Genomic DNA, 27,781 nt, shown 5'->3' with positions numbered 1-27,781 from the left:
CATGGCTTTTCTCCCAGTAACCGCCCAATGATTGACCATTGTTCAAAATATACAAAGTTATTCTTATTAGAGTTTACAATAAAATAAATCCCAATTCTAAAGTACCATTAAACCACTCCAGATAAGGAAAAACATGACAATAAATTTATTTAGTCGTCATCACTTTACAGCTGGAACTCTGGGAACTCAAATACAACATCTTTGCCTGTGAGCTTCTTGTAGACACCAGAGAAGGTCTCAACCTAAAATGGTAAAAAAAAAAAAACTTGTCACTCATTTTAATAAGTTAAAAGCCTTTCAAATGATTAAACTTTAACATCACATTAAACATTTAAATATGTGCAGTAAAGTTAATCTGTGCCTCAACAAAATGCACATATAGTTTTAAGGGTTTCAGTATATATTGTCATTAATGAAAGCTTAAGAACTTAACTTAAGAATACCAGAGTTAAAATGTGCACTGCATGGTTTTTCTCCCCAGTAACTGCCCAAGGACTCTGGGAAGATGTAGGAATATACAGGACGCTGTCCTCACCAGCCAGAAGGCCGGGGACAAGCTTGCTCTCCAACGTCGTGGAACGGGACTGTACGTCAAAGCACTGTGAGGTGCTACGCTCCCATACGCCACACGAACAGAGCCATGTGAGAGCAACCTCACAGGATGTCCACGTTGTAGAGGGTGGGGGGGAGGTGGGTCAAACATAATTAGAGTTCTTGAGACTAACTTACTTTGTGTTCAACATTGTTTTGCTGGGCCTTGTCAAGGTGAACCTTAATGAGTCGGCTGCTGTCCAGTTTCACACGGATCCTCTTGCCAACAATTTCACTTGGAAAGACCAGGTCTTCAAGGATGGCATCGTGCACTGCAGTCAGTGTACGGCTGAAACAGATCAATGGAACTGTTGTATATCACATTGTATATGACTTTAACGATTGTATACAATGAGAATATATAAGCTCGATTAATTCACCTCAGTCATGTCTTATGGTGAGTACCAGCATAATACAACAGCATCCTTTGAGTTTCTAAATCTTATCAGAACTTTAAAAACATTTGGTGGCAGCACAAAGTATAAAGTTTAAAAACTGACAGGGAGATAATGAAATGGTAAAGATCTCAGGTGTCATGTTTTTCACCATACACTAAAATGTGTTTAAAGCTGATTACTGCAAACCATATAACGTACAATTAGTCTACATTATTGAATAACATTTGAAATTCTTGAGAACTTTGATTATAAATGTCTATAGTTTCCACCTTTAGAAAAGATTCTGAAGTATACCAACCTATCAACACTAACTTCAAATTTCTAGAAGACATGAAGCTATGACTAAACAAGTGCAATCAGATGGATTTTTACAGTATTTTATTACTTTAAAAATGCAAGTTGAAAATTATTCTAATGCTCCTATAGTCTTATAATTAACTACAAATTCAACAGTGTTACTGTACAAATTTGAAAATGGCTAGATTTAGCACTCCGATTTTAACATCAACTGTCAAATTTTAATATTTTATACAAAACGTTGTGCACTGCATGGTTTTCCTCCCCAGTAATTGCCCAAGGACTCTGGGAAGGCATAGGAATATACAGTACGCTGTCCTCACCAGCCAGAAGGCCGGGGACAAGCTTGCTCTCCAACGTCGTGGAACGGGACTGTACATCATGGCACTGTGAAGTGCTACGCTCCCATACGCCACACGAACAGAGCCATGTGAGAGCAACCTCACAGGATGTCCACGTTGGGTGTGAAAGTATGCCTAACATGAATTAAAGGTTCTCAGTTTTTACTAATACACCATTGAGGTAAATACAAATATTCAGTGATCGACAAGTATTTTTGCCTATTTAGAATTATTTCCCCACATAAAAGTAACAAGTTAATAATCAGGTTCAAGAGTATGTACTTTATTAAATATTTACGCTTTTGAACATACCTCCTGGGACGCTTCTGCTTGTTCTTTGTGCGGCTTTTTCTTGTTGGTTTGGGCAGAATTCTCCTCTGTTAAGAAAACATTCAACATGCTGTAAGACATCCTGCTGGGATTTTACTGTAGTAATATAGCAGTAAAACCACCAACAGAGAAAAGACAACCAATCAAAACCTACCAGTACACATATAACCATATTAGCATACCCTTTTCGTCTGATATGAATAAAATCTAAGATCTTTCGGATCAGAGCAGTACATTCAAATTCACAATCTCAGGCTATAATTAAGGCAAAATAATGTGCACTGCATGGTTTTCCTCCCCAGTAATTGCCCAAGGACTCTGGGAAGGCATAGGAATATACAGGACGCTGTCCTCACCAGCCAGAAGGCCGGGGACAAGCTTGCTCTCCAACGTCGTGGAACGGGACTGTACGTCATGGCACTGTGAAGTGCTACGCTCCCATACGCCACACGAACAGAGCCATATGAGAGCAACCTCACAGGATGTCCACGTTGGGGTTTAGCAATTCTGGATCAATAGACTGAAGATTCAAATTAAATCAGCATAAAAGCATAAGCACCAAAGCTGAAAGACATGGCTTGTATACAACATCATTGTCTATGTTAATCACAGCAGTACCACCTTCAAATCTGATCTTATCAGATCTCAGAAGCTAAACAAGACTTGGCCTAGTCAGTATTGAGATGGGAGACCTACAAGGAAAACTGAAATGCTGTTTAAGTCATTTTTATGGACTAGCAGGAAGTATGCTTCCCTTGTGATCAGAATGTCCAAATTAACACCCCAGCATAGTGACTGGGAATACTGCTATAGGAGGCATCGTCCTTCAGATGAAACATTTAACCAAGTCCGGGACTATACGGTTCTTAAAGATCCCATGGCACTATGTCAGAAGAGTAGACATATTAAACCAGTGCCATGGCTAAATGCCAATGTGGCCTACCTCATGCCCCTCCTTAATTCAAGTAGTGACAACTGCTCACTTCACTACCTGATCTGCTGTGTAGTGGGGCTCTTGCACATAATGACTGCCGCACGTCACCCAGGTGGGTGCTGCACTTCACAGGTGGATGAAGTGGGTCCCCTCTTATATGTAAAGCGCTCTGGGATCCTTTGGGATGAAAAGCGCTACGTAAATGCAATTAGTAAAACCATGTAGCTTTCTAAATTTACACGTAAAAGGAGCATCCGTCCATGTTAAAGAAGGAAAGCCTCTGAAGTACATCTGACTAGTGACTCCAAGCTCACATTTGGAAAAGTCTCCCAATATGATCGGACAATAATTCCACTTCATTTGTAGTTCCACCTTATTAAATTCCAGCAGGGATCAAAACCAAGGGGAAATAAGATAGGCAGCACATTACATTCTTATTTCATGGTTGAAATCCAGAAAGCAAAGTTTTATGAACATGGTTTAATAATGTGCAAACCAAAGGAAAAAGGTTAAACTTTTGTTAAACCAAGATATAGAGCTTCAGGTAAGACAGCAAAAGTACCTGGCCATAATTACAAGATGGCCCAAGGCCAAACATACCTGGGCAATGAAGACTACGTGTTTCCCACTGAATTTCTTCTCCAGCTCTCGTACAAGCCGAACCTGGATCTTCTGGAAAGATTTCAGCTGAGGCACTGGCACAAAGATGATGATAGCTTTCCTGCCACCACCAACTTCAATTTCCTTAAAACATAAATAGAATATCTCATTCTAATAAAAATAACTACTTCAGGACAGAAACCTACCACAGACTAAATACAACCTACTATCACACTGCAACAAAATACATAAGACAGATGTAGAAATAATCACTAGTGTAAAGACTTGATCTTCCACTTGATTAGCAGAAGTTGTGCACTGCATGGTTTTTCTCCCCAGTAACTGCCCAAGGACTCTGGGAAGATGTAGGAATATACAGGACGCTGTCCTCACCAGCCAAAAGGCCGGGGACAAGCTTGCTCTCCAACGTCGTGGAACGGGACTGTACGTCAAAGCACTGTGAAGTGCTACGCTCCCATACGCCACACGAACAGAGCCATGTGAGAGCAACCTCACAGGATGTCCACGTTGGGGTTAAGTACATCAAATGATTTGAAAAGCTCAATGAAAGCAATAAGTAATATTTAACAAAAAAAAATGATTGTCCTGGTGAACGTTTAAGAATAAACCTTCACCTGTTCTTTTGCAGCCTACGCATGCTAACGCAGCTACCTACTTGGTACAAATTTGTTTTATCCAAACCCCCACCACCCAAAAAAAACCCGAATGTTTTACACCAGAGCATCTCAGAAGTCACACTGGCTCACAAACCTTAGCAGCAGTGATATTAAGCTCTCTCAGCTGAGCCTTCAAGTCAGAATTCATCTCCAACTCCAGAAGAGCCTGAAATACGCAAAGGTAAAACCTCGGATGTTTATACAACGAACTCAAGATAAAAATGACCCTATACCACACAACGGACGAAATGGCAATTATAACCAGAACTTGAAATTCACAAGTTGGTCAAAGACTTTGATACAATTCATACCTGGGAAATGCCCGACTCGAACTCGTCGGGCTTTTCGCCATTGGGCTTCACGATTTTAGCGCTGGTACTGAACATGGCCTATCAAAGGTGGAACAAAAAAAGACTACACATTAGTGAGGAGGAAAATATTCTAATCAGAAATTGAAAGGCATTTTCTTCAGGCTTCTAAGACTGAAATGAACTAAAGAAGTGGTACACATATCAATCCAATAATCAGATGGACGCCTTTTTCTGCTTAACGCCAAAAACACGCCTATATTTGTATGCTCTTTTAATGCTTAAAGACAGTATCGACCATTTATAGTAGTAAAACAAACATACACGCATAGCTCAAATACGTCTTAAACGAAACCGGTTAAAAGTATCAGTACTGCAACAAATAGTTACAACAAAAACTGTTAAGTTTAAATGTGACTGCTCCTAGGTAAACAGACAGATATACCATCCATAGGGAAAGTTAATCTATATTCTTTAACAGGTCTTCGTGTGAAATTCTTGCATTAAATTTGAACGCTTTAGACTAACACACTTGGGGCCCGACCGATTATGGCTGTCCGTATCCTTCCAACACACCGCCAAATACAACCCTCTCCTTTTACCTTCACTGAACAGCCATCCACAAACAAAGAGACAAGAATCTAACGCATCCCTTCATTCTTTATTAAATCAAAAACCAAAACACACTCTTTAGTGCGTATTTTAATTACTTTTTGTTTGAAAGCATAATCTCTGTTACACTACCAGCAACCTACCTCAGTCAGTGACGGCCTAGGAAGAGAGCGAACTCTCGCGAGAGACGGGTAAAAGCGCGGCGACTGAAGGATTGTGGGAAAACAGTCATTCGAAAGTACTGTGCGACTCACCGGGTCAAAGTGCAAGCTGCAACCGGGGTTGGCTTATATGTATATTTTGGTTTAATTTGAGATCTTAGTGTACTGTAATCAGGTGAACAATTCAGAATAAAAATAATTCTGCCAGCACTTTCTGTTGAAGAGGTTGCCTCTTTAATTATTCCTGGATTCTCATTATACGTTTCGAGAATGTTGTGTTCGTGCTGTGTGTAGCTTTTATGCATTGGAGTAAAACGTTCTTTATATTTTTTAACAGTAAAGGGGACTCTGTGGAGGGGGAAACTTATTCTCAGCCTTAACTTGATTTATGAACATTTGACTACTACACAGACAATCTGTAGGAGTAGGAATTAGAACACTCTAATTGAAACGTACCGAAGCTAAAATGTGTTATTATTGTTAATATAAACCCCAATGATTACATGAAACAGGTGCTATTAAATGAAAGAAACAACGTCCACGCTTTGTTGGTTATACGTACTTCACAAAAAATCCGAAATACGCAATAATTTATTCTATTAACATTTTATTATTTTATAATTAAAAAAATGAAATGCAAAGTGTACCTTCTTCCTACGACATAACACCCTTATAGTTGGAGATGTTCCAGGTATTCATTGGTTTCATAAAGTATTAAACCACATAATAGATGAATACATTCAGTTTTAATTAGATACTTGAGCATGTAATGTCTTGAAAAACATAGTCATAAAGTCAGTCATCAAATCAAGTCCCTTTCCTGCAGTCTTGGAAATCTCTTGCTTTTCAAAATTATTTTTTACCAGTTAAAACCTGACAGTGACGTGCTTAAATTTAGGAGCAGTACTGCTGTTTGTATGCTTGTAAATGCTGAATACCTCAAATTGTGCCAGTAAACTTCCCAGTTGTATTTATGGGCAAATGTGCTACTGTATATGTCTCTTCAGATAAGTCAAATTGTTAATAAAATAATGTATTAATATTATATTATAAATAATAATTAGGAACAGGTAAAGGTTTATTCCATGCCGAAAAGAAAAGAGACAACTTTTGGCTGAGGAGCCTTCTTCAGGTGTCAGTAAATAATTATTATAATAATTCTGACATTTCAGAATTTTACCTCTTCTCCAAAGCAGGGGGGTGATATATTTTTACCTGGTCAATTGTCCTTACCAAATGTTGGGGTTTTTTTAAAGAAAGAGGTACCTTTCTTAGTGATCATGAGTTGGCTAACTGTCATCAAAAAACACATTGTTTGTAATATTGTGTAATTACTGTACAAGCAAGGAAGGGGAGATTAGATGTGAAGGGGCAAAGGCGTTTTGGAAAGATGTGGGCTGCTCTGTTTTCTGCAGTATAGGACAATGAGAGGTGCTTGGATGCTGGTTTCAGTCCCTCCACAAAGATATCATAGTAGTTTTATAAGCAATAGTGACACATTCATGCGAATTAACAGTTCATTCACAATCCAGTTGTAATGTCTCTGTTATCTCTGGGCCCTTTAAATGTTTAATAACAATACATTATATTGTTATGAGCTACAGTAGGTATCAATGTTTCACTAACGTTTGCAGTTCACATTCGGATTGCACTACTCACAGTCTTGTTCAGAAGTGAGCCTGCAGATAAGCTATGAGCCAGGTAAACACAGATAATCAGAGCGGGTTTCTGGTGATTTACTCTGGTTAATTAGCTTCATAGTAAATCATTAGAGCTTTCAACGGCAAGTAAAAACAGCATGACGAAAGGAGAAAGGAACAAGGGGAAGGCAGACTAGAAGAAACTATCACCCTTCTCTTCCTCAAAGCTAGAGCATGTGAGAGGAACTTGCTCTCATCAGTTTTGGAGACCAGACTCTTGCTTAGTAATCTGATTATTATTTTAGAGAGTTTGCTGTCCTACTTATTTTAGAAAATTCTAATTTCCTATATTGTGAAATCCTCAGACTTTAAACATACCTTGCGAGCTTGTGATACATTTCTAGATTGATTCCAATTCACTTCTGGACATCCATGTTATAGGAAAGGAGATGTAGTTCTGAGCTGTATTCTTTTATTAGGTCACAAGGATGTTCTCATTTTGGCCTGCAAAATGGGTTTCTAAGTCTGTAGGAGGAAGGCCTTTGAAACACATAGACTGGTACATATGTGTTTTTGTTTGACTTTGTGTAGTTGTACCTTAAGTATTGATAATACATTTTCTTTTGAATGTACAGCTTTTGAATTCGATTTCATTACTATTGTAACGCATACGGCCACCATTGCAGGTTGTCCGAGCTGGCTTTCCAGCGTGGTGACATCACCGCAGCTGTCGGGCTGAAGGGAGAGTTCCCTTTAGCTCAAGTGGCCGGGTCCCTGTTGAGTGACGCCGGAGGCCTGGGTTTGAGTCTCCGACAGTGGGGGGCCAACCTGAGGCGGCAGAGGTGAGGGCGCATACCCAGGAGAACTCCATTGACATTGGTGTCAGAGTGGGGTGGGATAGCCCTTTGCCGAGGACGGTGAATTAAGCAGGGGAGAGTGTAACGCATACGGCCACCATTACAGGTCGTTCGAGCCGGCTTACCAGCGCAGTGATGTCACCGCTCTTCCCTGTTAATAACACAGGGACCACAGCCGTCGGGCTGAAGTCCCCGTCGGCACTGAGTGCCCGACGGTGGGGGGCTGACCTGAGGTGGCAGAGGCTAGGGCGCATACCCACATGAACCCCAGAGCGCTACACTATATTGCTAGAGAATATAAAAAAAAAAATTAACATGCCATTTCTCACATGCCTCATTTAACCTAACAGCATTTTACTTAACTGCTCCCTTTATTTTGTAACAATATCAAATATTGTTGTCTGCTCTATATGACAATGTGGAACTCTATCCTCACACAAACAGGGAGGATTGCTGATCTCCAGGAAAATGTAAATATTGCTTATTGCTAGTACAGCTGCAATGCATAACACAGACACATTCATACTGTATTTCTCCAGAGCTATAGATCTTATTCTGGAGCCAGCTGGCATCCTTTTAGAATCAGGTGTCTATTTTTTTATCTGAAATAAGAAAATATGAAATATTAAAAGCAATAGGAGACCATTAAGAGAGTCTGGTTCGTTTGGTTGTTAGTGGCTGACTAATGCAAGGATCTCACCCTGCATATCTTGAAATAAGCTAGGACATCAGCTGTGATATTATTATTTTTTTAATTTATATAAAATATCTGTGTATTTAGAGTACAAACTGCGGTATCTTATTAGAGACGTTTAGATGTCTTCGTCTTCCAACCAGCAGAGTGCGTATTTTGTTACATGCACACCTGTCTTAAATTTTACCATAGAATAACTTGGAAGTGAACAATGTGCTTCTTGTCTGCTGTATTTTATTTGACCACAGACGGGAAGAGACGTAAAGGAGGTGGGGAAAAGCAAGTTTTGGGAAACGGGGAGAAGCGATTTGAGTTAGGTTTTGATGCAAACAAGGGAGGGTGTTGGAATTTTTATTTTTACTATTACCTTGATTTTAAAGTTGCAGTTTTCGTTATTTTTAAAAGATGATTCGTACCACGTTCTGCTGTGAGGATGTTATCGTCTTCAGGTTTCTGTGAAACACGCAAAGCGCAGAGACACAAATACTAAGTCAGTTTTTAAACCGATATTAAAGGTTATGTTGAAATTGTTAGGTTTCTACAGCATTATACGCAGAAGTGTGTGCCTTGGAACAGCAGAGATGGTGAAGGGAAGGTATTTCTACGCCGTGAGGAAAGGAAAGAGGCCTGGTGTTTATAATACATGGTAGGTTATAGTCATGGAGTGTATAGTGATGGAGTATTTTAAACTTTATTTTTTATTTATCGTAATAAACATTTGATCCCATGTATGCAGCTTGATTTTGGTTGGTGTATAGTAGGACATACACAGCTAAAAACGAAAAGTCTTACACGAAATGAAAAGTATCAGTCTGAAACGAAAATAAATACCTTAATCGTACATTATCGCCATTATCACTTGATTTGACTTGCGTTGCTTTATTTGTCTTATAATAATTTAAGTAGTCATTTAAATGCATCACGTAAAGATAAAATTGAGTTGACGCAAACCGTTTTACTTTTAAAATGAGAAATTAAACTGTATTGGCAAATGAGGTCTACGGCAAATAAAGACAATTTAAATATTACTGTGAGATAAATGTACAGTATGCTACAGTTATGGAACATGGACTTTATTATACTGAAGCTATTTGCAATACTAGGGAAAATCTAAAAATATAACCCTATTCATGCTAATGGAAAATCTTTTTTTACACTAGTAAGTCCCAATTATTATACCAAGTCCCTCCAGCTTTGAATTAGACAATGAATGATAACGAAGAGTCAATTTCAGCAGTTAATGTTTTGTAGCTTCTCATATGAATGGAAAACGTCTCATTTATTCATTCCAGGGATGAATGTAAGTGTCAAGTTGACAAGTTTCCCTCTGCCGTTTTTAAGAAATTTGCTTCAGAAGAGGAAGCTTGGGCATTTGTTGGCACGAAAACCGAAGAGCCAGTTGCATCTTCAGAAGCAGGTATTAGGATAAAATATGTAATTTCTCTATTCTTATCTTAGTTAAAGCATTTATGGCCAAATTCAGGTACTTGTTTTGCCAAATTTTGTAATGCTGGAGTAATGTATTGATTTCTCTCTAATTTCTCAGTATTTTTATCTTTTGACCACTGTCAACAGCCAAGTCTGAAAGCAAGTAGTGTTTACCCTCACAATTCTTCTCTCTGCCATCCTTACAGTTCACAATTCCTTTTGTTTTATTCCCAACTACCCTAAACTTTGCATTTATTTTACTATTAGGACTGGACATTACTTAGACTTCTGGAGGGTGAAATGTAGTCAAGTGTGGATTATAACTTGGAGGTTGCACATATGTTAACTGAATGTGCTGAAGTGCTGAGCTTGAAGAAGCTACGTATGAAAAAAGTGTCAAGATTGACACCTAATTTACATATTCTGGACAATTTGGTTTTGGAGAAGCAGTGAAAGAGACAGTTGGAATTGTAGGGATATAATGTATATATATATATTTTGATTTGTTTAATTTAATCAAGGGATGCATTTGTACAATTTACACAAGAACTGTACACTGAATGGACTTTGTTTAGAATGTTGTGAGCACAATAAGAACACAAAAAAGGTGACAAGCAAGAGGAGGCCATTGAGTCCTGCTGTGTGGTTAAGCCAGTATTTCATCTTCAATGTTATGGCTAGGTGCCTCTTTATCTATTCCCACAGTGTTTCACTTAAAGGAGTGCCTCCTTTTCACCAGTTCAAATGTGCTTCCACATAGTTTTCACATGTGACCTCTTGTTCATGTTTCATTGCTGATATTCGAGTTCATTGCCTTGACTTAAGTAGACATTGGTCAGAGCATTTGAGGATTTAGAATTCTTTGTTTATGGAATGTTATGATCATATTTATAAATATAAAACAAAGTAATATCCAGTGTAGGACTATGGGCTAGTGAAATTCATCTTACTTTCTCCTGAACAGGTGAATACTGTAGTGACCAATTCAGCTCATCTGGGACGCTGAAAGCTGCTCTTTTATCAAAATAACCAGGACTAAAAAAATAACGTTAATGGAGAACTACTACATAAAATGTTGATGGGTATATCGCGCTGATAATAAGGTTGCTGTTTGTATTTGTGTGAAAGATATGTGACCTGTTTTACAGGAAGCAGCAGCAGCAGCAGCAGCAGCAGTAGTGAAGTGGAGCACACAGGCAGTGAATCTGTAACAATCTTGGCAACGTCATGTGGATCCAAGAGGTTGTGCCCAGATTCAGGGGAAGCAGAGAGTGCATCAAAACGCCTCAAGAGGACAGTGGAAGGGTCAGAATACACCTCTTCAGTCACAGTGGGCGACGATAGTTTCACGTACATGGGTAAAGAGAAAATGTCAAATAATACATTAAGTAAATATGTTTTGGCTTGTATGTCGTTAGCTGATCAGAATGAACGTTGCATCTGTCATATTGCCACATTTGCACTCATATTTAGCTTCTACAGAAACAAACTAGAGTGTCGAATGTGATCTTTCAAACTAACGCACAGCTAATAGCTAACAGCTTCGATAATGCTCCATATATATAATGCTCTAAATGTTTATATGGGTGGCAGGAATAGTTTACAGTGAGATTTAAATGATCTGGAGACAGAATGATACATCAGTGGTTGATTAACATAACTGTGTCCTTACTAAATATTTTATTTCAAAACTCTGGGAGATTATTCAGTGATTATCTGCATGAATGATTGTTATATATATGTTGCTGCATTTCACTTACAATCATGAAAGGTTTCTAGTTTCCAGAGACAGAGATCACATTGCGGTTGGCATTCATGTTATTTCATTACACTTCCTTCACCCAATTTTCCAAGGGGCAGTAATTATGTGATGGCTAATGCTCAGGTTATTGCCTGTGATGCTTGTTTGCTTTTAATGCTCCCTCAATTCGGTGGCTGTGAAGTGGTTATAGTGTAATCATAAGGTGATTATCTAGCACTCATCATTTCTGTAGCTCTGTCTTGTACCCCTGCTGTCAGTCTTGGTCTACTCTTATGAGCTTTATAGTTCACTGAACCAAACTAAAATGACTTCATGCCTGGTAAAAGTGTTACTCGTTTTTCCGGTATAAATTGCTTGATGTGTATTTGTATATTTGGCAGATATAATTCCAATAAGCATTTTGTTGTCATCTGGATCATGAATCCGTAGTTAAGATAGTAGTGACAGCTTTGTATGCTGAACTATCACTTGTTTTGGGCATTGAAAAAGCTTGTATTAAGGGAATCCTGGCTTTTGTTTGCTTTTAAGGTGATGCTGTGGTTGTCTATACTGATGGCTGCTGTTCAGCAAATGGAAAACGAGGCGCACGGGCTGGAATTGGGGTCTACTGGGGACTCGATCATCCTTTGTAAGTGAACTTTTTATTCTTAGGTAGCAGCTGTGGCTCAAGAATGAAACCTCATTGGCTTTGAAATGTACTACAATTCACAATTGTCCATAATTTAATTCTGCAATATTAAGTTACCCATTTTTTGCAGCGTCACAAACGCTTGAATATATGCCTTTATTTTAAATGTACATTTTAACTGTTGACTAATAATTGTCTATTATTACTGAACCTGATTCACAATGATTTTCCTAGATCAGTTTGGTAGAGCACAAAGCTTACACTAACAGACACGTTTTATTATTCAAGCTGCATTGGCCATATCACCCTGCAACTCACAACTGGTAACCTACTGAAGTTAAGCAGGTGTGAGCCTGGTCTGTACCTGGCTTGGAGACTCCTGGGAAAAACTAAGGTCACTGCTGGAAGAGGTGTTAGTGGGGCCAGCAGGGGGCGCTCACCCTGCGGTCTATGTGGGTCCTAATACCCCAGTATAGTGACGGGGACACTATACTGTAAACAGGTGCCGTTTTATGAGACGTAAAACTGAGGTCCTGGCTCTCTGTGGTCATTAAAAATCCCAGGGCGTTTCTCGAAATGAGTAGGGGTGTAACCCCGGCGTCCTGGCCAAATGTCTCATTAGCCCTTACCAATCATGGCCTCCTAATAATCCCCCTCTATGAATTTGGCTTCATTACTCCGCTCTCCTCCCCACCGATAACTGATGTGTGGTGAGCATTCTGGTGCACTATGGCTGCCATCGCATCATCCAGGTGGGGCTGCACACTGGTGGTGGTGGAGGGGAGTCCCCATTACCTGTAAAGTGCTTTGAGTGGAGTGTCCAGAAAAGAGCTATATAAGTGTAAGCTATTATTTTTATTATTATTACTACTACTACTACTACTACTACTACTACTACATTGATACTGCTTTCCAAGAGCCTATTGTTGAAGGATAGAGTGAGGGAAGAAGGGATACTTAAGAAGTTTTTTAGGAGACCAGTTGAAAACAATGTAGGGAGAGGCTCTCACTTTCATGTCTATATACTGTTCTGCATTGCTATGATCTTTTGTCTGAGTGCACGGACAAAATTGAATTTATAAAAATTTGAGAATGAAGTGTTTACTTTTTTTGAGGCATGGATAGTCACAGTAACATAAAGTCCTATACATGCCAAGCTGACAGCAGCCAGTAATTGGTGACACCCCTTAGGCTTAAATGTTTCCTGCTCGACACTGCTTGGCTCCTGGACAGTCTTAGTCACAGATGGCAAGTGTAATGGCCTGGGGGACCAGGACCTGTTCTTCTTTTTGAGGCGAGAACTTACCTTATTGTAGGAACATCTACCTGTGATATATTTAAATAAGAGGAAGCTATTTAACGAATACAAAAAATGTAAAATCACTTGAAATTATGCATTTTCCTCTCGTTGCCATCACTATAATAAATTAATAAATACTACAGTACGTTGTGAGCTTTAACTTCTGGATTTTAGAAGACAGTACATGGAAATTGTAAACATTCGTGACAGCAGACCTTTCCTTGGGGTTACAGCTGTTTTTTTTTCGTCTTTTCTCATCCAGGAATGTAAATGACAGACTACACGGAAAACAAACTAATCAGAGAGCAGAAATACAGGCAAGTCATGTGTGAAAGGGTAAACTGTGTACGTTATTTCTCTTGAACAGCTTGGAGGTGAATAAAACCTGCAATGTACACTTGTGTTGTCTTCGCTCTCTTCCCCTCCGAGTTGGCTAGTTATTTATTATTGGATATTGTTACAAAGAATGGACTAAGGCACACAGGATCAGTCAAACTGTACTTTCAGAAGCTGCTATTTCAAACTCAGAGCGGAGGTGCTTTTACTAAAGTGTAGTAATTTTACTATTTACTATGAAAAATTGTATTTCTCTTAGTTTTAATTAAAAAACCTTTGCCTTTTCTGAAACCTGATTTGTGTATGCATTTAATTCAGTAGCTGTATTTAAATTGCCAGTATTGCAATTGGGAAGTTTTCTCATTTTTAGTTTTGATAATTTCATATTATGTCCATTTAGGCCGCGTGTAAAGCATTGGAACAAGCAAAAAGCATGAATATGAAGAAAATTGTAATCTACACTGACAGCATGTTTACGATCAATGGTATGTTAAACTGTTACTTTCAGCACTTTAGTGTCTTCAAGACAAGTGGCTTACGAGTACTTGAGTACTTTGGTTGTTGTAACCAGTCCTGGACATTGAAACCTATGGAGGCTTATTAACTTGTTCTGTGATTTATAAGGTCATTTGTTACACCAAAGCTAACTTACTGTTGCTGTTACTACATGCTATGTACACTTACTCAACCCATTTCTCTGGGTTTTCATTAGTAATTACTTTTCATGTTTGAACTTTTTTTCACTTGGGGGTTGTGCATTACAAAGTGTAAATACAAGTAAAATAAATTCTGATTTAATGTCTTGAGACTGTGAGCCCACAAAGTGTGTTGCTTCACAAAAGGTGTGTAGACTTTCTGTAGGCACTCTATATTAAAATTGTGTACATTTATTAGGACTTCAGTTTAATTTTAAAATTACCTAAAATATCCTAACCATAAAAAATTGACATATGTGAAAGAAATATGTAGGAAGCAAAAACGAAACAAACCATAGTTAAGTCCTACTTTGAAGGCCATTTTAATCTTATGTTGACTATGGGATTATTGAACAACTGTTGCTCAGTTATTTACACATTCAGTGTAGCTTGAACGTACTTTAATTTCCCTTTGGGTTTCATAGATATAGAGGGACTGTTGCCAATGCAAAGAATGGTTGTGTATACAAGGATGAATATTTTGCTGTGTTATATTCACATATGGTACTGTAGACATATCCTTGTATCTCTAAAGGGTCAAGCTGAAGTTAAATAAAATGATGTCATGTTCATTTCAGAACTGATTTCTTATTTTCAAAGGCATTACAAAATGGGTGAAGAATTGGAAGACTAACGGATGGAGGCTTAAAACTGGTGGGCAGGTCATTAACAAAGAGGACTTCCAAAAGCTTGACAAGTTGACCGAAGGCTTGGAAATAGTTTGGGTAAGTGTATTTTGACAACATATAGTCAAAGACTGTAACCAGGGAACATGTTATGTGTTCCATTGGCTGTAAATTGAAAAGTGAGCCATTACTCCCCACTCTGCATACAGGTAAGTGTGAGCTCCATTTGGACCAGTCTGTGTGAAAGCTTATTTGCATTTTTATAAATATGAAATATTAACATTAATGAGTTCTTTACAAATCTCAAATAGTTATTCTAATGGGGTATGTAGAGAACTTTAAAAGTAGGCCAAGTCTGTATCTGTAGCATACGTAGATCAGAAATTACAAATGCCTCAGAAGAGCCTTTTGTAGATATAGAAATGACCATACTTAAAAAAACTTTAAATCTCAAAGTGAATTATGCCTGAAATCCTACTTACAAGACAAATGTATTGTATATGCCAAATTTTGAGAAATAAGGTTTTTTTCAGTGTGGCACACAACTTTATTTAATCAAAACTTAATATTAATAAAATATATATACAAAAATGATTTGAAGGAGGATTTTGAGAGGATGTGTTTTATTTTCTTTAAAAGGGAGATTATTTGACTATCCATGTCCATAATTGTTCTAGCCTTTGAGAGTTACAATGAGCTGGAGCCTAACCTGCAAGACTGCACCCAGGATGGGATACTTTTCTTCATAGTCTGCTTTCTTGAAATTGTTCATTTGAAACATTGAAACATTTAGTTTAGGCTCTAGTTTGAAAGCATTTTATTTAAAATATTGACTTATTATGGTCACTGTTTTCTAATTCACCTGTTTGTCTTAGTCTTTTTATTGTATTACAAGATCAGCACAGATGTTTCATTTTGCGAACTAATTGATAGATCAGTCCTTTTCAGTTTCCACCTTTTCAACTGACAGACTTGTTTTTTTCACTGTCTTTATGAGGATAGTTGTAGTTTTCCTACAAAACCACTTCTTCCTTAGCATTTTTCTCCTGAGCACTCTGTATTCACTAATGTTATATTCAGCACCATTACTCTCTGTTAGCTATATTTCTATAATTCCAGTTACTGTACATAATGAATACTTGTTAAAGTGTCAGCTTCTGTCTCATTATGTAGCATTTAGATAGAGGCATTTCATTGCCTTATCCTTTATTTCCTTTATCCTTTGAGTTGTCTTTTTGACTTTATTCTTTTTGTTCTCTCATTGACTTTCTGTATATTCAATCTACATTTTTTCTTTCTTTGGTTTCTCTCCCCATTCCACTGTGGTTGCAATGTTTTTGAATTTTCTTTGGATTTGTGTGCCAAGACATCTGGTGACAATCTGATTTACTGTAGATGTAATCTGTCATATCTGCGCTGACGGTGTTTGCCATGGTGGACAATGCTGAGGCCTGCTTTGGCACACCATGGAACTGCTCACACCACGATTACGATGGTTTGCTCCCTTTTTATCAGATGCACATTCCAGGCCATGCTGGATATAGAGGAAATGAAGAAGCTGACCGTCTGGCAAGAGAGGGAGCATGCAAGCCATTGAATTAACAACTATCAGTCAAGTCCTCTGCTATCTGATTAGAGACATTTTCCACCCAGTTTCCATATAGCTAAACTATTAAAACAGATATCGATCTCAGATTCTTTTACATTTTGTATTTGTGCATTTGTCAAACTAATCTGTCCAAGTTTAAATGAAATCATGGATGTGATTCATGTTAGGAATAAAACGCTGTGTATTTAAGTTATGTTGTTTGACAGAGCCTGTAGTATATTTTTTTGAAGGTTTTTATTTTCTTAAAAGTATCTGATAATTTGTTTCAGTAGAGCAGTGGCAGTAAAACATTATCAAAATAACCTTTTTCCTTTTGGATACTAAATGAGAGCCCTCTGCTTATTTTTTAAATGACAAAATGAAAGTGTAATGTTGTTGGTAAAACAGGTTGTGAAGAAAGTTCACACGTATTGTTTAAATTGTGAACTCATTAAAATGAAACATTTAATATAGTGGGGTTTGTCATTTCTACAGTTTTTGTTAATATAAATCAGTAGGGATGATTTTACACTGGCTAATCAATACAAGAAATACTTTTCATTTAGCAGATGTCTACTTAATAGTGCAATGCAGGAATATCTGATACTGGTCTTAGGGCTAGAGGGTCATGTATTCTCTTTTTTGCTCCAGAGCTAGAGCCCGCACTGACAACCCTTGATTAATTACCATGAACAAAGGCTCTCTGTGATTCACTATAACACTTCAGTGTTCAAATGTTCATGGAAAATCTTTATATAATTTTACTTGCACTAGAAAGTTGCAGTTTGGCGGAAAGGTGCATCTTTGAACTGTTGTATGTCTCAAATTGCCTAAAAATAACAACATTGATTATATGATATTTAAACTAACTTTCTAAGGTCTGATTTCACAAATCGAGAATTGTTCCCAGACGTCCTGGAGGTTCTAGTGCAGGGTTCTCTAAACCTTGTCCTGGTGAGCCCCAGTCCATCCGTTATTATTGGTAACTCTAGCCCTTGAACAATTTAATTATGGTCAATTAAACAGTTGTTTTGCTAACTTAAGAACATAAAAATAGTTACAGATGAGTTGGTGCCAATCAGGCAATCTGGTCCATTTAGTTATTACTGTAACTTACTGATACAAGGATCTCATACAGCAATTTTGTGAGGGAAGTCAATACTGTATATTGGATTCAGCCACACACTGTAGTTGGGCAGCTTGTTCCATTGTCCCACAACCCTCTGGGTAATGAAATACTTCCTGTTCTCAGTTTTAAATAAAATTAAATCTAGTTTCTACTTTCATACATTCTGGTTAATTTTGAAGACGTCTTGTCATTGTCAATGCCTTTGAGGATTTTGAATACTTGTATCAATCCTCTTTGGTAAAGACTAAAAAGGTTCACTACTTTCAGGCTGTCTCTGGCTGCTCTTTGCTGGAGTGCTTCTAGAGCAGCTATATCTTTTATATAACCTGATGATGAAAATTGTACACAATGTTCTAAATGAGGCCTAACTCTTAGATTTAAAATCTCTTGATTTTACATGCATGTGTATAAAAATGCAAGACAACAAGAAAAGACCTTAGTGACTTTATAAGATAATGATGGTTGAAGTACATGTGGGAGGAGCTTCGGTGATCGAGACAGCTTAATGTTCTCAAGTTTCACAAGCAACAGTGCCTAAGAAGATGCAACATCAGCATATGGTAACGGTAGGCAGAAATGCATCCTCCAGGGTCATGATAGCTGTGTATTATTTCTAAGCACAAGGCAAAACACCAAACAACTGCAAATAGATTGCAAATTTCAACCTACAACACTAGAAGCCAGTTTAATCAAATAATAGTCCAGAACCCCAGATATTGGATATCACACCAGCCATACATGTTTGTGATTCCAAAGTGGTCCCTCTTTTAAATTATTTCCAGTCACTTCGGACTTACTTTTAGACGTGCCGAGTTAGGAAGCACAGTGCAATATTATTATATACATAACCAAGAAGTAAACTGGTATATTCAAATTTCTGATAGCTGCAATATACTGACATCCCACCCTGTCAGTTTTCACAAACCATATCAGGAATTAATCACTTTCTGATATTGGATGGATTATGCTTATTTCTGTAACAGTTTCTGATAAGAGCTATATTTGTTCTATAGTGACTAAAAAGACCAAACTGGGAAGTTTAACACTAGCAAATCACTTACAAGCATAAGCATGTCTGAGATCAGATCACCTCTCACGGCAGAACTCTTGACCAACAGCTATGAATCACCATGAAAATGAGCAGGATTTCCCAAGAGCTAGTTAAATTTTACTCAGGTAGACCTTAATTGTAGAAAGTGATATTTAATATACTCTTGCAATAACAGATCAGGATCAATTCCAGATAGGGTAGCGTGAACTGAAGATATGTGGGGCAATTCCTGCTAAAATAGCATATTGGGCAAACTGAAGGTACTGTTGAAAAGGATAATTCGGAGGAAGAGGAGCTCAGAATAAGGAGGACTTGGGAAAGGATCCTGACCGGCATTTGGAGCCAAGTACTTGACCTGAATTTAGAAATGAGAAAGAGAGTCTGCAATACAAACAAGGTAACCTGGAATGTGAACTGCAATGATTAGAAACAGATAGGAAGAGATATTTGAGACATATGAGGAATTTCATGATAAGCTGGGAGGACCATTTTACTGCAAACCAATACCCTTCATAACAGCCCCTGACAGACAGGCCTGCAGTGAAACCCCGATGATGGGAGATGACAGAAACTGTGGTCAACTCCAAGTGCCAAAATTGGTTTTTGCTTCACAATCTGAAGTTAGGGTTACATGGTGATGCAAGGTGGAAACTGAAGAAACAAGACCTAAAAAATAGGAGATAAATCCCTGGCCCTGTGGGAGGATATGCACGGCATAGTTCAGGTGGCCCAGTAAAGGACAATAAATCCCTTTTAGTACAAAACTTGACAAGTAGATGGAGAGACATAATTGAATACAATCTCTAGGCAAGGAGGCAGAAAAATCTTTAAATTTGAGAACAATTCCACAAAATTAAAAGATTCTAGAGGAACTTTTCCTCAACAAGGAGGACACCTACAGTATTTTCCCTAAAAACAGATCGGGATGGATAAGACTCCTGGTGAAATCTACAGCAAGGAAACTGTCAAAGAGCTGAGGAAGTGGAAGCTTGTAGTTATTCCACATGTAGGGTGGTGAAAATCTTTGAACTGCCAAAGGTTAACTAAACTGCAAAGTAAAATTTACCTCATTGGCATACACCAATGATATGCTAATGATTTCAGGTAAAATTTCAGGCATGGTTTTGAATGCCTTTGAAAGACAGGCCATCTAATAGAAAAGATCTAGATGGCCTGTCTTCTCAGGATCAGGGAGGAAAGGCAATTCAGAAGCAAGTTCAGAAATATCATTGGGGGTGGAAAGATAAAACCAATAGTCATTGAGGAGCACAGACAGTGAGGGGTGGCAGAGGCACACAGAGTGGGGGTGAGGTGTTTTACTGTGGTAGCTGCAGATGCCAAGGAATCAAGAGAATAAGGAAGAGCAGGATGAGGAACTGAAGTTATTTCAAAGTTGGTGATCTCACATGAACAATATAGGATTGCTGAGAATATCTTGAGATTGGTGAAGATTAAATGTGGCTTGGGTTTAATGAGAAACACTGCAGGGGGGGAACAGAAGAGGAGAAAGGAGCATGGTCAGTCCTGGGCTCAGCTGCAGGTCAGAGGTATGAAGTAATAGATAAACAGAGGAGAACATGCTACAGGAGAGAGATCTGACACAAACACAAACCCAGAGGTCAGTGACCAGAAGTCTCCTCTAGGAACAGTGGTTCCACTGGAGTAAACAAGCTGCTGCTTTGACATAAAAAAAAGTTTGTGATATTCATAGAACAAAGATTCCTTGAAATGGCTAGATCCAAAATAATGCGTGTGTATTTGTGGAGCTCCTGTCAATGGTTAGGAAATACTGAGCACAAAATATTCCTGAAAACACTGAGAGACTAATTTTCTGAAATGGTGAGAATGAAAGAGGAGCAAAGGTCAGTAGATTTCAGTAGGATGGAAAGAAGGCTGTAATTGCATAATTGGGAATCAGCAGGGTAAGGATGCTCTCCTTATTGTTGTATACAGTTAGCTGTTTTGTTCAGAAACTAATCTGTTATGAAACAGGAATTGATGTGTCAAAGAAAATCTTCATGGGCGTATTCTGCACACAACCAAAGAAGGCTCGAAACCTTGTGTTTCTTTTCTTTTCAGCATGGAATAAACCTTTACTTGTTCCTGTTCATAACAATGTTTACCTTCTATTTAAAAAAATGCTCCATTATCTGGGGATGATCCTCTTATTGTTCTTCATAGAGCTGTCTTGAGAGCTGCTCTAACTGTAAAAAGGCAGAGATGCACAGCTTATGATTTCTAGTGTTTTCTATGAAGACATTAAAAAACTGCAGCTTCTACTATCAAACCAGCCTCGAGCAGTAAGCTTATTAGGAGGGGCAGCAAACCAGTAGAAGAGTTTAAGCTGCCTGAGAGGTGTGTTGGCAGCTACTGGAGATACTTGCCTCACTCCACATGCTACTGGCACCCTGGAAGAGTGTGTGGAGCACCTTCAAGTCATGTAAATCTTGCTTGCAAACTAACTGAAACACTGCTTACCACCAGTCCTGGTTCTGGCTGACTGAGCAGGTCTTTTTCCTTCCTACTGAGCTGTAAGGTCACCACTTGCATGCTTTCACAGATGATGGGTTTTAATTAAGATAAGATCACTTTATTAGCCATATACAATTTCTTGCATTAGGAATTTGTCTTTTCGCATAACCCAGCTTGCTCTCCATGAGACACAGACACAGAGAAAGGGAGAGAAGCTTGGGGTCAGAGCGCAGGGTCAGCCATTGTACAGCGCCCCTGGAGCAGTTGGGTTTAAGGGCCTTGCTGAGGGGCCCAACAGAGTAGGATTCCTCTGCAGGCCAGATCCTTAGCCACAGTGCCACTGCTCCGTCCCATCTCTGCCTCCGCTTCAATTATTTGAGCTCCCATTAGCTGAAATAAAACATTATACCGTACTTAATTATCCCTCAGAGGAAATAATGATGAAAAAGTGTTCAGGATGTATTTTATTGTACATATTTAAGATCATTATTTTGTCTCTTATTTTTTGTGAATAACATACATTGATTTTTTAGATTTTTATAATGAGTATTTTTAAACCAAATTGCTATGACTCTCGAATCGGTAACATTGAGCAGCTATTCCCTTGGTTCTGATCAATGTTCAGGAATAGTGAACAGCTAATCAGTATTAAGTATTTACCGTGCACAGTCATGATTAATCTTGGGTATATTATTTCAGCAAAGGCAAAATGATTTACGCATGAATTCCTTTCAGTGCATGGGGGGATTCTAAAAATTCCCTCCTATCTAAATGTGCCTAGATAGACTTGAAATCAGACTGTAATTCTACAAAATCAGCAGTTCTATTTAAAGCATCTATTGATCTAGTCATCTAATCTGATTGTTTCTTTTTACTTGTTTGTGCCCTCAGCGCTGTGTTTCAGTCACACCCTACTCCAAGTATAGATCTACTCAGTGAAGGTATGTACAGTAAATGTAGTCCCCCCACTATTCATTTATCCATTTATTTATGTATCCCATTCTGTTGTTGTGATTTCATGAAACTCTTATGTTTTGCTTGTATGTTTTGTACTTCTGTGGTAGACGCCAAACAGTTGCTTTAGTTAGTGTACACTGCTTTGAGATGTACCATTAATCATTAAAGGAGTTTATACATACATAAATGCTCTATACGCTCTGCCAAAGCGGCAAACCACAACCCCGCCGGCATAGAACATGCAGTCAGATGCACGCAAATGCAATCTTTTGATTGCGCAAGTGTGTGAACTTGCTTGAAGCCTGAGCTAATGACGTATTTCTGGTTGAGGTCTCGCAGACGGATTTGACCTAATGTTGCGCAGAATCTGCGCAGACGTGTGTTTTTGGAGAACGGGGTTTGCTTTTCTCCCCTGTAACTACAGGTTTCCTCTTGACTTCTTCTTGTTTAACGGGATTTTATTTGATAAAAATGGAGGCTTGGTACATGGACAAGTCTTCTGAAGATAAAAGAAAACCACATAAACTAGATCCAAACCAACCGGTCACTTTGGACGAACTGAAGAAAATTGGGGTTTACTATTGGAAGGTATACACAGTAGATTTAAGGTGCTGCTGCGTTGGGTGTAGATAGATATGAATTGATTACTACACATAAAAGTATGTAGGAAAAGAAGAAAGAAACGTCACTGTAAAGTACCCGAGAGAATGAAAGTTATGCAGTCGATAATAATATAATCCACTTGTTTTGAAATGTCTTTGCATGGGGAGAAGAACAAGGCATGTTGTTGTTAGATCACGCGGGTGTTTTAGGCATTACGTTTATATTACATATCGACCGGGTTAGCTGACGGTCAGCCATAGTGGCAAGACAGTAAAAATTGTGTTTTAGCTGTGTCTAATGCTTTTATTATAAAAATATGTTTAGAGTGAAAAATAAAGCTGAGGTAGACCGCTAACAGATATAAAAGCGTAAGGATTTCTCTCCATTCCTCAGCGGCAACGCCTTTAAAAATGAAGTGTAACAGATTTGTGAAAATAAATACATTATAATAATTATTAATGATTATACTTCAAGGACAGTGTTATTCTTACGTTGCCTGTTTGCCTTCTTGGTTTAGAATACCAAGCACAGCTTATGTGAAATGAAAGGTGTAGTTGTTCATTTTTTACAATCGTGCAGAACTGAGCTTTAGATCCATCCGGGTGGCAACTGTTGTCTTTTCTCCTTTTCCCTCCCAGTTAAATGCTGACATGTATGAGACTGACCCAGAGCTGCAAAAGATCCGCCTTGAGAAAGGCTATTCGTATATGGACATCATCACTATACACAAGGAGAAGCTTCCAAATTACGAGGAAAAGGTAGACCGGTCCATATTCGTTTCCTTTGATATTTTATAGGCCATATTATTTTCATAACTTCCCAGAATAATCAGTTTGTTAGATCAATTATATCAGGCTGTGGTAAAGTTAGTCACATTATTCTAAGGTGTTGATAAGAATCATGAAGAATAGCAAGAATGTGTTATAGCTACAGTACCTTGGATAGAGATAGAGGATTGTCACCCAGTACATGGAGTAGCTGTAAAGGCTTAACAAACCCTTTCCTGTACAAAATGTGATCCATTTTGTTCCTTACAAATACACTTTAGCTTAAGTTTTATTTTTTGTGTAAAATGTTAAAATCGTTGTATTGTCACCTTTTAGATATGCACCATTTGGCTTAGACATAGAGCAGCTTTTAGAAGGCTGAATCTGCTGTGCTTTAAAAAGGAAAGCTTGCAATGTGATGAAATATTTATCCTTCAACATACTGAAAACTGAAAAACATACTGAAAATACAACAAAACTGAAAAATCTACAGAACTGCAGAACAAAATCAAAATGCACTTTTGTGTTGTTAATGCCAGTAAAAAAAAATCCATACACCATTGCGTTTGGGAACATTCACGATTATTATAATGAGGTATTAGGTGGAAGTTTAAAAATATGAGCCATGACTGATGAAAGAAATATTTTTTTTGGTGGCTTTAGTAAGAACGTTAAAACAACTGGCTGATCAGAATACCTAAATAGGCATATGAGGACATTAAAAAGTTATGCAGACAGAACCCTGTGGGACACCAAAAACAGCAGGAGTGACACATGGCCTTGTCTGAATCACTGTCCTTACAGAAACTGTGTATCAGTGTATTTTGCTACTGTATTTTTTTTTCTCAGCTGCAAATATTTTATGAAGAACACCTCCATCTGGATGATGAGATTCGATATATACTAGAAGGAAGTGCTTACTTTGATGTAAGAGACAAATATGACAGATGGATAAGGATTGCCATGATGAAAGGAGACATGATTACATTACCAGCAGGAATATATCACAGATTCACAGTGGATGAAAATGTATGTATTATATGAACGTATTCAGTTTTTAAAAAAGTCATTTTTGCTTTGCCTTAGACAATAGAGTAGTGCAAGGCTGTTATATATTTTAATTGTAGATTCTAATCCTTTTATTCTTCTTAATATGTCTTCCCTTTTTTACTGAGTGCTGCTGACCTGTTTTGCAATTGAATTTCAAGGTATTCATGACATGGATTGATAGGCCATAGACATAGCCATAGAAGACAAGAGAAGACAGAATCATAGAAGACAGAAAGTGTCCTCACTAGTGGCATCCCTGCGTGGTACAGCAGTGCTACCATGCATGACAGAGATGCACTACAAAGGGTTGTGGCAACGGCACAGAGGATTATAGGATGTGATTTACCATCAATCGGTGAGATTCACAACATCCACTGTCGCAATAAAGCCCAATCCATCATTCAGGATCCCAGCCATCCCGGCCACAAACTGTTCTCCCCCTGCACTCTGGCAAGTGGTACCGCACTGTTAAAGCAAGGACCACAGACTCAAGAGCTTCTATCCCACTGCAGTATGCATCCTCAACAGCCAACTTTAGTGCCTAAATACATATCTGCAGAATGCACTTTCTGCGTGGTCTACCATGTTTCTTTGGTCTCACTACTACATATTTATTTTTCTACAAAATATTTATTGTTCCCGTTGTCTACATTGTGTGGTGTTGTCTGTTGTACTGTGTATGTCTCGAGATTAAGAATTCCAATGTATGTGTACATATGGCAATAAACTACTCTACTCTTACTCTTCATGATATTTAGCTCTTTTAACATCTACTCTTGATAATAACTCTACTGTTATATACGGTAGAGTATATATGTTCAGTATTTGTTACCCAGACACTCGTTTAACAGAATGTACAGCATTTATGTGCTTGACACTTAATTAATTAATTATTCACTAAAACTTGTCCTAGCATGTGCAGTTGTGTTTCTTCTTTTGGTTTTGGAAATTTAGCAATCCATATACATTTTGGTATAGTAATATTTGAAGAATATTTTACAACATCAGGGATCAGTGTAGAATACTTGCACTTTAATGCTACTGTAGTGATCAAAAGAATTTCAGAAAAGAATGTCTGTTTAAATAATGGATGAGACTAAGGAATAATTCTTTTTTTGTTTATATTATTTATTTAAGTTTTGAAAATTGTACAAACTGCTCATCTCATACTGCCTTTTATTCTATATTTTAAGCTTAAGTTGTCTTTAACACTTGACTACTATTGTAGAGGCAATGCCATTATATTTATTAGCACTTCGCTATTTTGTAAAGTAACAATTGCAGTGTAAGTGCTCTTGCTGTCCAAAACTGAGTTATCATGAATAAAATGTTGTACAATATGTTAGTATTGGAGAATATACCATTGTTACCCTGTATATGACATGTCATTTAGTTAGAGAGCAACATTTAAATAAGTTTGCAAAAATCAAAATGTTATTTAGGTGGAACAGAATTACTGTAATTGCTCTTTAACCCTTTTTTTCTCGTCTCTCCTAGAATTACACAAAAGCAATGAGACTGTTTGTTGGGGAGCCTGTGTGGAAAGCATACAATCGCCCAGCTGATGATTTTGATGTTCGGAAACAATATGTCAGTTTTGTCAAAAGTGCCTAAAATGACTGAGATTTGGATGTCACATTTGACTTTCTAGAAATGCCTTAATAGAAGAGGGTGAAGATGAGAAAATAATATGGCAGAGCATAAACAGTCAGATTGATGTTTTCCTGCATGTGGTTTGTTAGGGCCTTGTAGGGGACTTACACTGACAGTTGTTTGCTACATGCATAGCAATAAGCATTGCAGAGCAATCTCCTGTTACCTTTACAGAAAACTACTAAACTATATGCAACATTGGACAAATTGAAAATACTGCCACACTGGTCAAAGGTGTAATGTTGTTAAGATACGTTTATATTTGGAAGGTAGATTAAAATATATGTTTTTGCATAAACTCTGTTTATGCAGTTTCTGATTTATAAATGAAATACTAACATAATTATACTACATATGGTTGAAATCACGCACAATGCTTGGATAACTTAAATATATTCCAGTACGTTATTTGTTCAAAATAGTATTATCTTACTACCAGATGGGCTAGATGGGTCGAATGGCCTTCTCTTCTTTGTAACCTTTCTTACGTTCTTCTTACTCCTGGTTTCCACTTTGGCACCAGAAGTATGTTTTAAGGTTTGCAAACAAACACTGCTGCAGTCAGAATTTTTTTATATTAAGACATTATATGTGCCTTCAATTCTTTTAATTAATATAGTCAAAGAACACTGGACTTTTAAAATACCTTCAATCAACAGAATTTCAGATTACTTTTGGAAATTGTATTACTGAGTAAATAAAAATATAAAAACACGCAGCCTGTACTTTTTTGTATTACTACATAAAAACATATCGAATCAGAAACATATGATAGGAATAGGTGAAAAATGTTCTTCAGATAAGCCTGTAAATGCACATTAATTCTGTGGAGTAAAACATAGTGAAACTAAGAAAGACAACTCCAGATAGGTTTGCTAAATTGGTTTCCAATTTTTAATTATTGTGATGTGCCCAGTTTCAGTTTATACTGTAAGTGGAAGACTCTGAACTGTCTTAGTTAAGACAGCTCAACCGTTTTATACTCACCTTGTTTGAATGTTTCTTCTAACTTTTTGTGTTTTGTAAACATGTTCGATAGATAAAGTTTGGTTATTAGTAAATTCAAATTTTCATATTTTCCCATTTTAGTGAAAGTGTTGTTTCTTTGTACTGCTTCTTATAGTTTCTGAATACCTGTGGGTAACGGCCATAGTCTTCCACAGCACAGCAAGGAATGTGAAGAAATGCAAATGGAGATGTATTGATATTGAAATAGTTTTTCTCATCACTACCTTACTTTTTCGGTAGCTTTTTTTACTTATAACTTGATCATGTGTTTATCTTATATACTATACA

The 27,781-nt window shown here is 37.7% G+C and overlaps 3 protein-coding genes and 4 non-coding genes across 8 annotated transcripts; 2 read left to right on the top strand and 5 right to left on the bottom strand.

The window, feature by feature from the left end:
* Positions 1-130: 130 nt before the first annotated feature.
* rps7 (ribosomal protein S7) lies at positions 131-5,304 on the bottom strand. Its single transcript, XM_088626543.1, has 7 exons — positions 5,232-5,304; positions 4,480-4,557; positions 4,263-4,334; positions 3,492-3,635; positions 1,940-2,004; positions 730-880; positions 131-242 (listed from the first exon to the last, which is right to left on the bottom strand). The coding sequence occupies exons 2-7, from the start codon at positions 4,552-4,554 to the stop codon at positions 165-167; spliced, it is 585 nt and encodes a 194-aa protein (XP_088482669.1). The 5' UTR covers positions 4,555-4,557; positions 5,232-5,304; the 3' UTR covers positions 131-164.
* LOC148675317 (small nucleolar RNA SNORA73 family) lies at positions 452-674 on the bottom strand. Its single transcript, XR_015935607.1, has one exon. It is a non-coding gene; the product is annotated as a small nucleolar RNA SNORA73 family (small nucleolar RNA).
* On the bottom strand, positions 1,526-1,748 carry LOC148675316 (small nucleolar RNA SNORA73 family). Its single transcript, XR_015935606.1, has one exon. It is a non-coding gene; the product is annotated as a small nucleolar RNA SNORA73 family (small nucleolar RNA).
* Positions 2,230-2,452, bottom strand: LOC148675315 (small nucleolar RNA SNORA73 family). Its single transcript, XR_015935608.1, has one exon. It is a non-coding gene; the product is annotated as a small nucleolar RNA SNORA73 family (small nucleolar RNA).
* LOC148675314 (small nucleolar RNA SNORA73 family) lies at positions 3,801-4,023 on the bottom strand. Its single transcript, XR_015935605.1, has one exon. It is a non-coding gene; the product is annotated as a small nucleolar RNA SNORA73 family (small nucleolar RNA).
* Positions 5,305-8,680: 3,376 nt separating the features above from the next.
* rnaseh1 (ribonuclease H1) lies at positions 8,681-17,276 on the top strand. 2 transcript variants are annotated; one of them, XM_088626539.1, is made up of 8 exons: positions 8,681-9,086; positions 9,733-9,857; positions 11,017-11,226; positions 12,159-12,258; positions 13,821-13,875; positions 14,295-14,379; positions 15,190-15,314; positions 16,731-17,276. In XM_088626539.1, the coding sequence occupies exons 1-8, from the start codon at positions 8,959-8,961 to the stop codon at positions 16,815-16,817; spliced, it is 915 nt and encodes a 304-aa protein (XP_088482665.1). In that variant the 5' UTR covers positions 8,681-8,958; the 3' UTR covers positions 16,818-17,276. The 2 variants fall into 2 exon arrangements, with proteins under 2 accessions (XP_088482665.1, XP_088482666.1); XM_088626540.1 differs by having other exon boundaries at positions 8,951-9,086; positions 9,782-9,857.
* A 5,464-nt stretch (positions 17,277-22,740) lies between these two features.
* On the top strand, positions 22,741-27,199 carry adi1 (acireductone dioxygenase 1). The gene is made up of 4 exons (XM_088626538.1): positions 22,741-23,000; positions 23,654-23,773; positions 24,632-24,811; positions 26,330-27,199. The coding sequence occupies exons 1-4, from the start codon at positions 22,884-22,886 to the stop codon at positions 26,444-26,446; spliced, it is 534 nt and encodes a 177-aa protein (XP_088482664.1). The 5' UTR covers positions 22,741-22,883; the 3' UTR covers positions 26,447-27,199.
* The last annotated feature ends 582 nt before the right edge of the window (positions 27,200-27,781 follow it).

Source organism: Lepisosteus platostomus, chromosome 3, assembly GCF_059453375.1.
Source record: "Lepisosteus platostomus isolate fLepPlt1 chromosome 3, fLepPlt1.hap1, whole genome shotgun sequence".
Taxonomy (NCBI): Eukaryota; Metazoa; Chordata; class Actinopteri; order Semionotiformes; family Lepisosteidae; genus Lepisosteus; species Lepisosteus platostomus.
The sequence above is the reverse complement of the archived record's forward strand: the minus strand, read 5'-3'. Positions and strand labels throughout refer to the sequence as shown.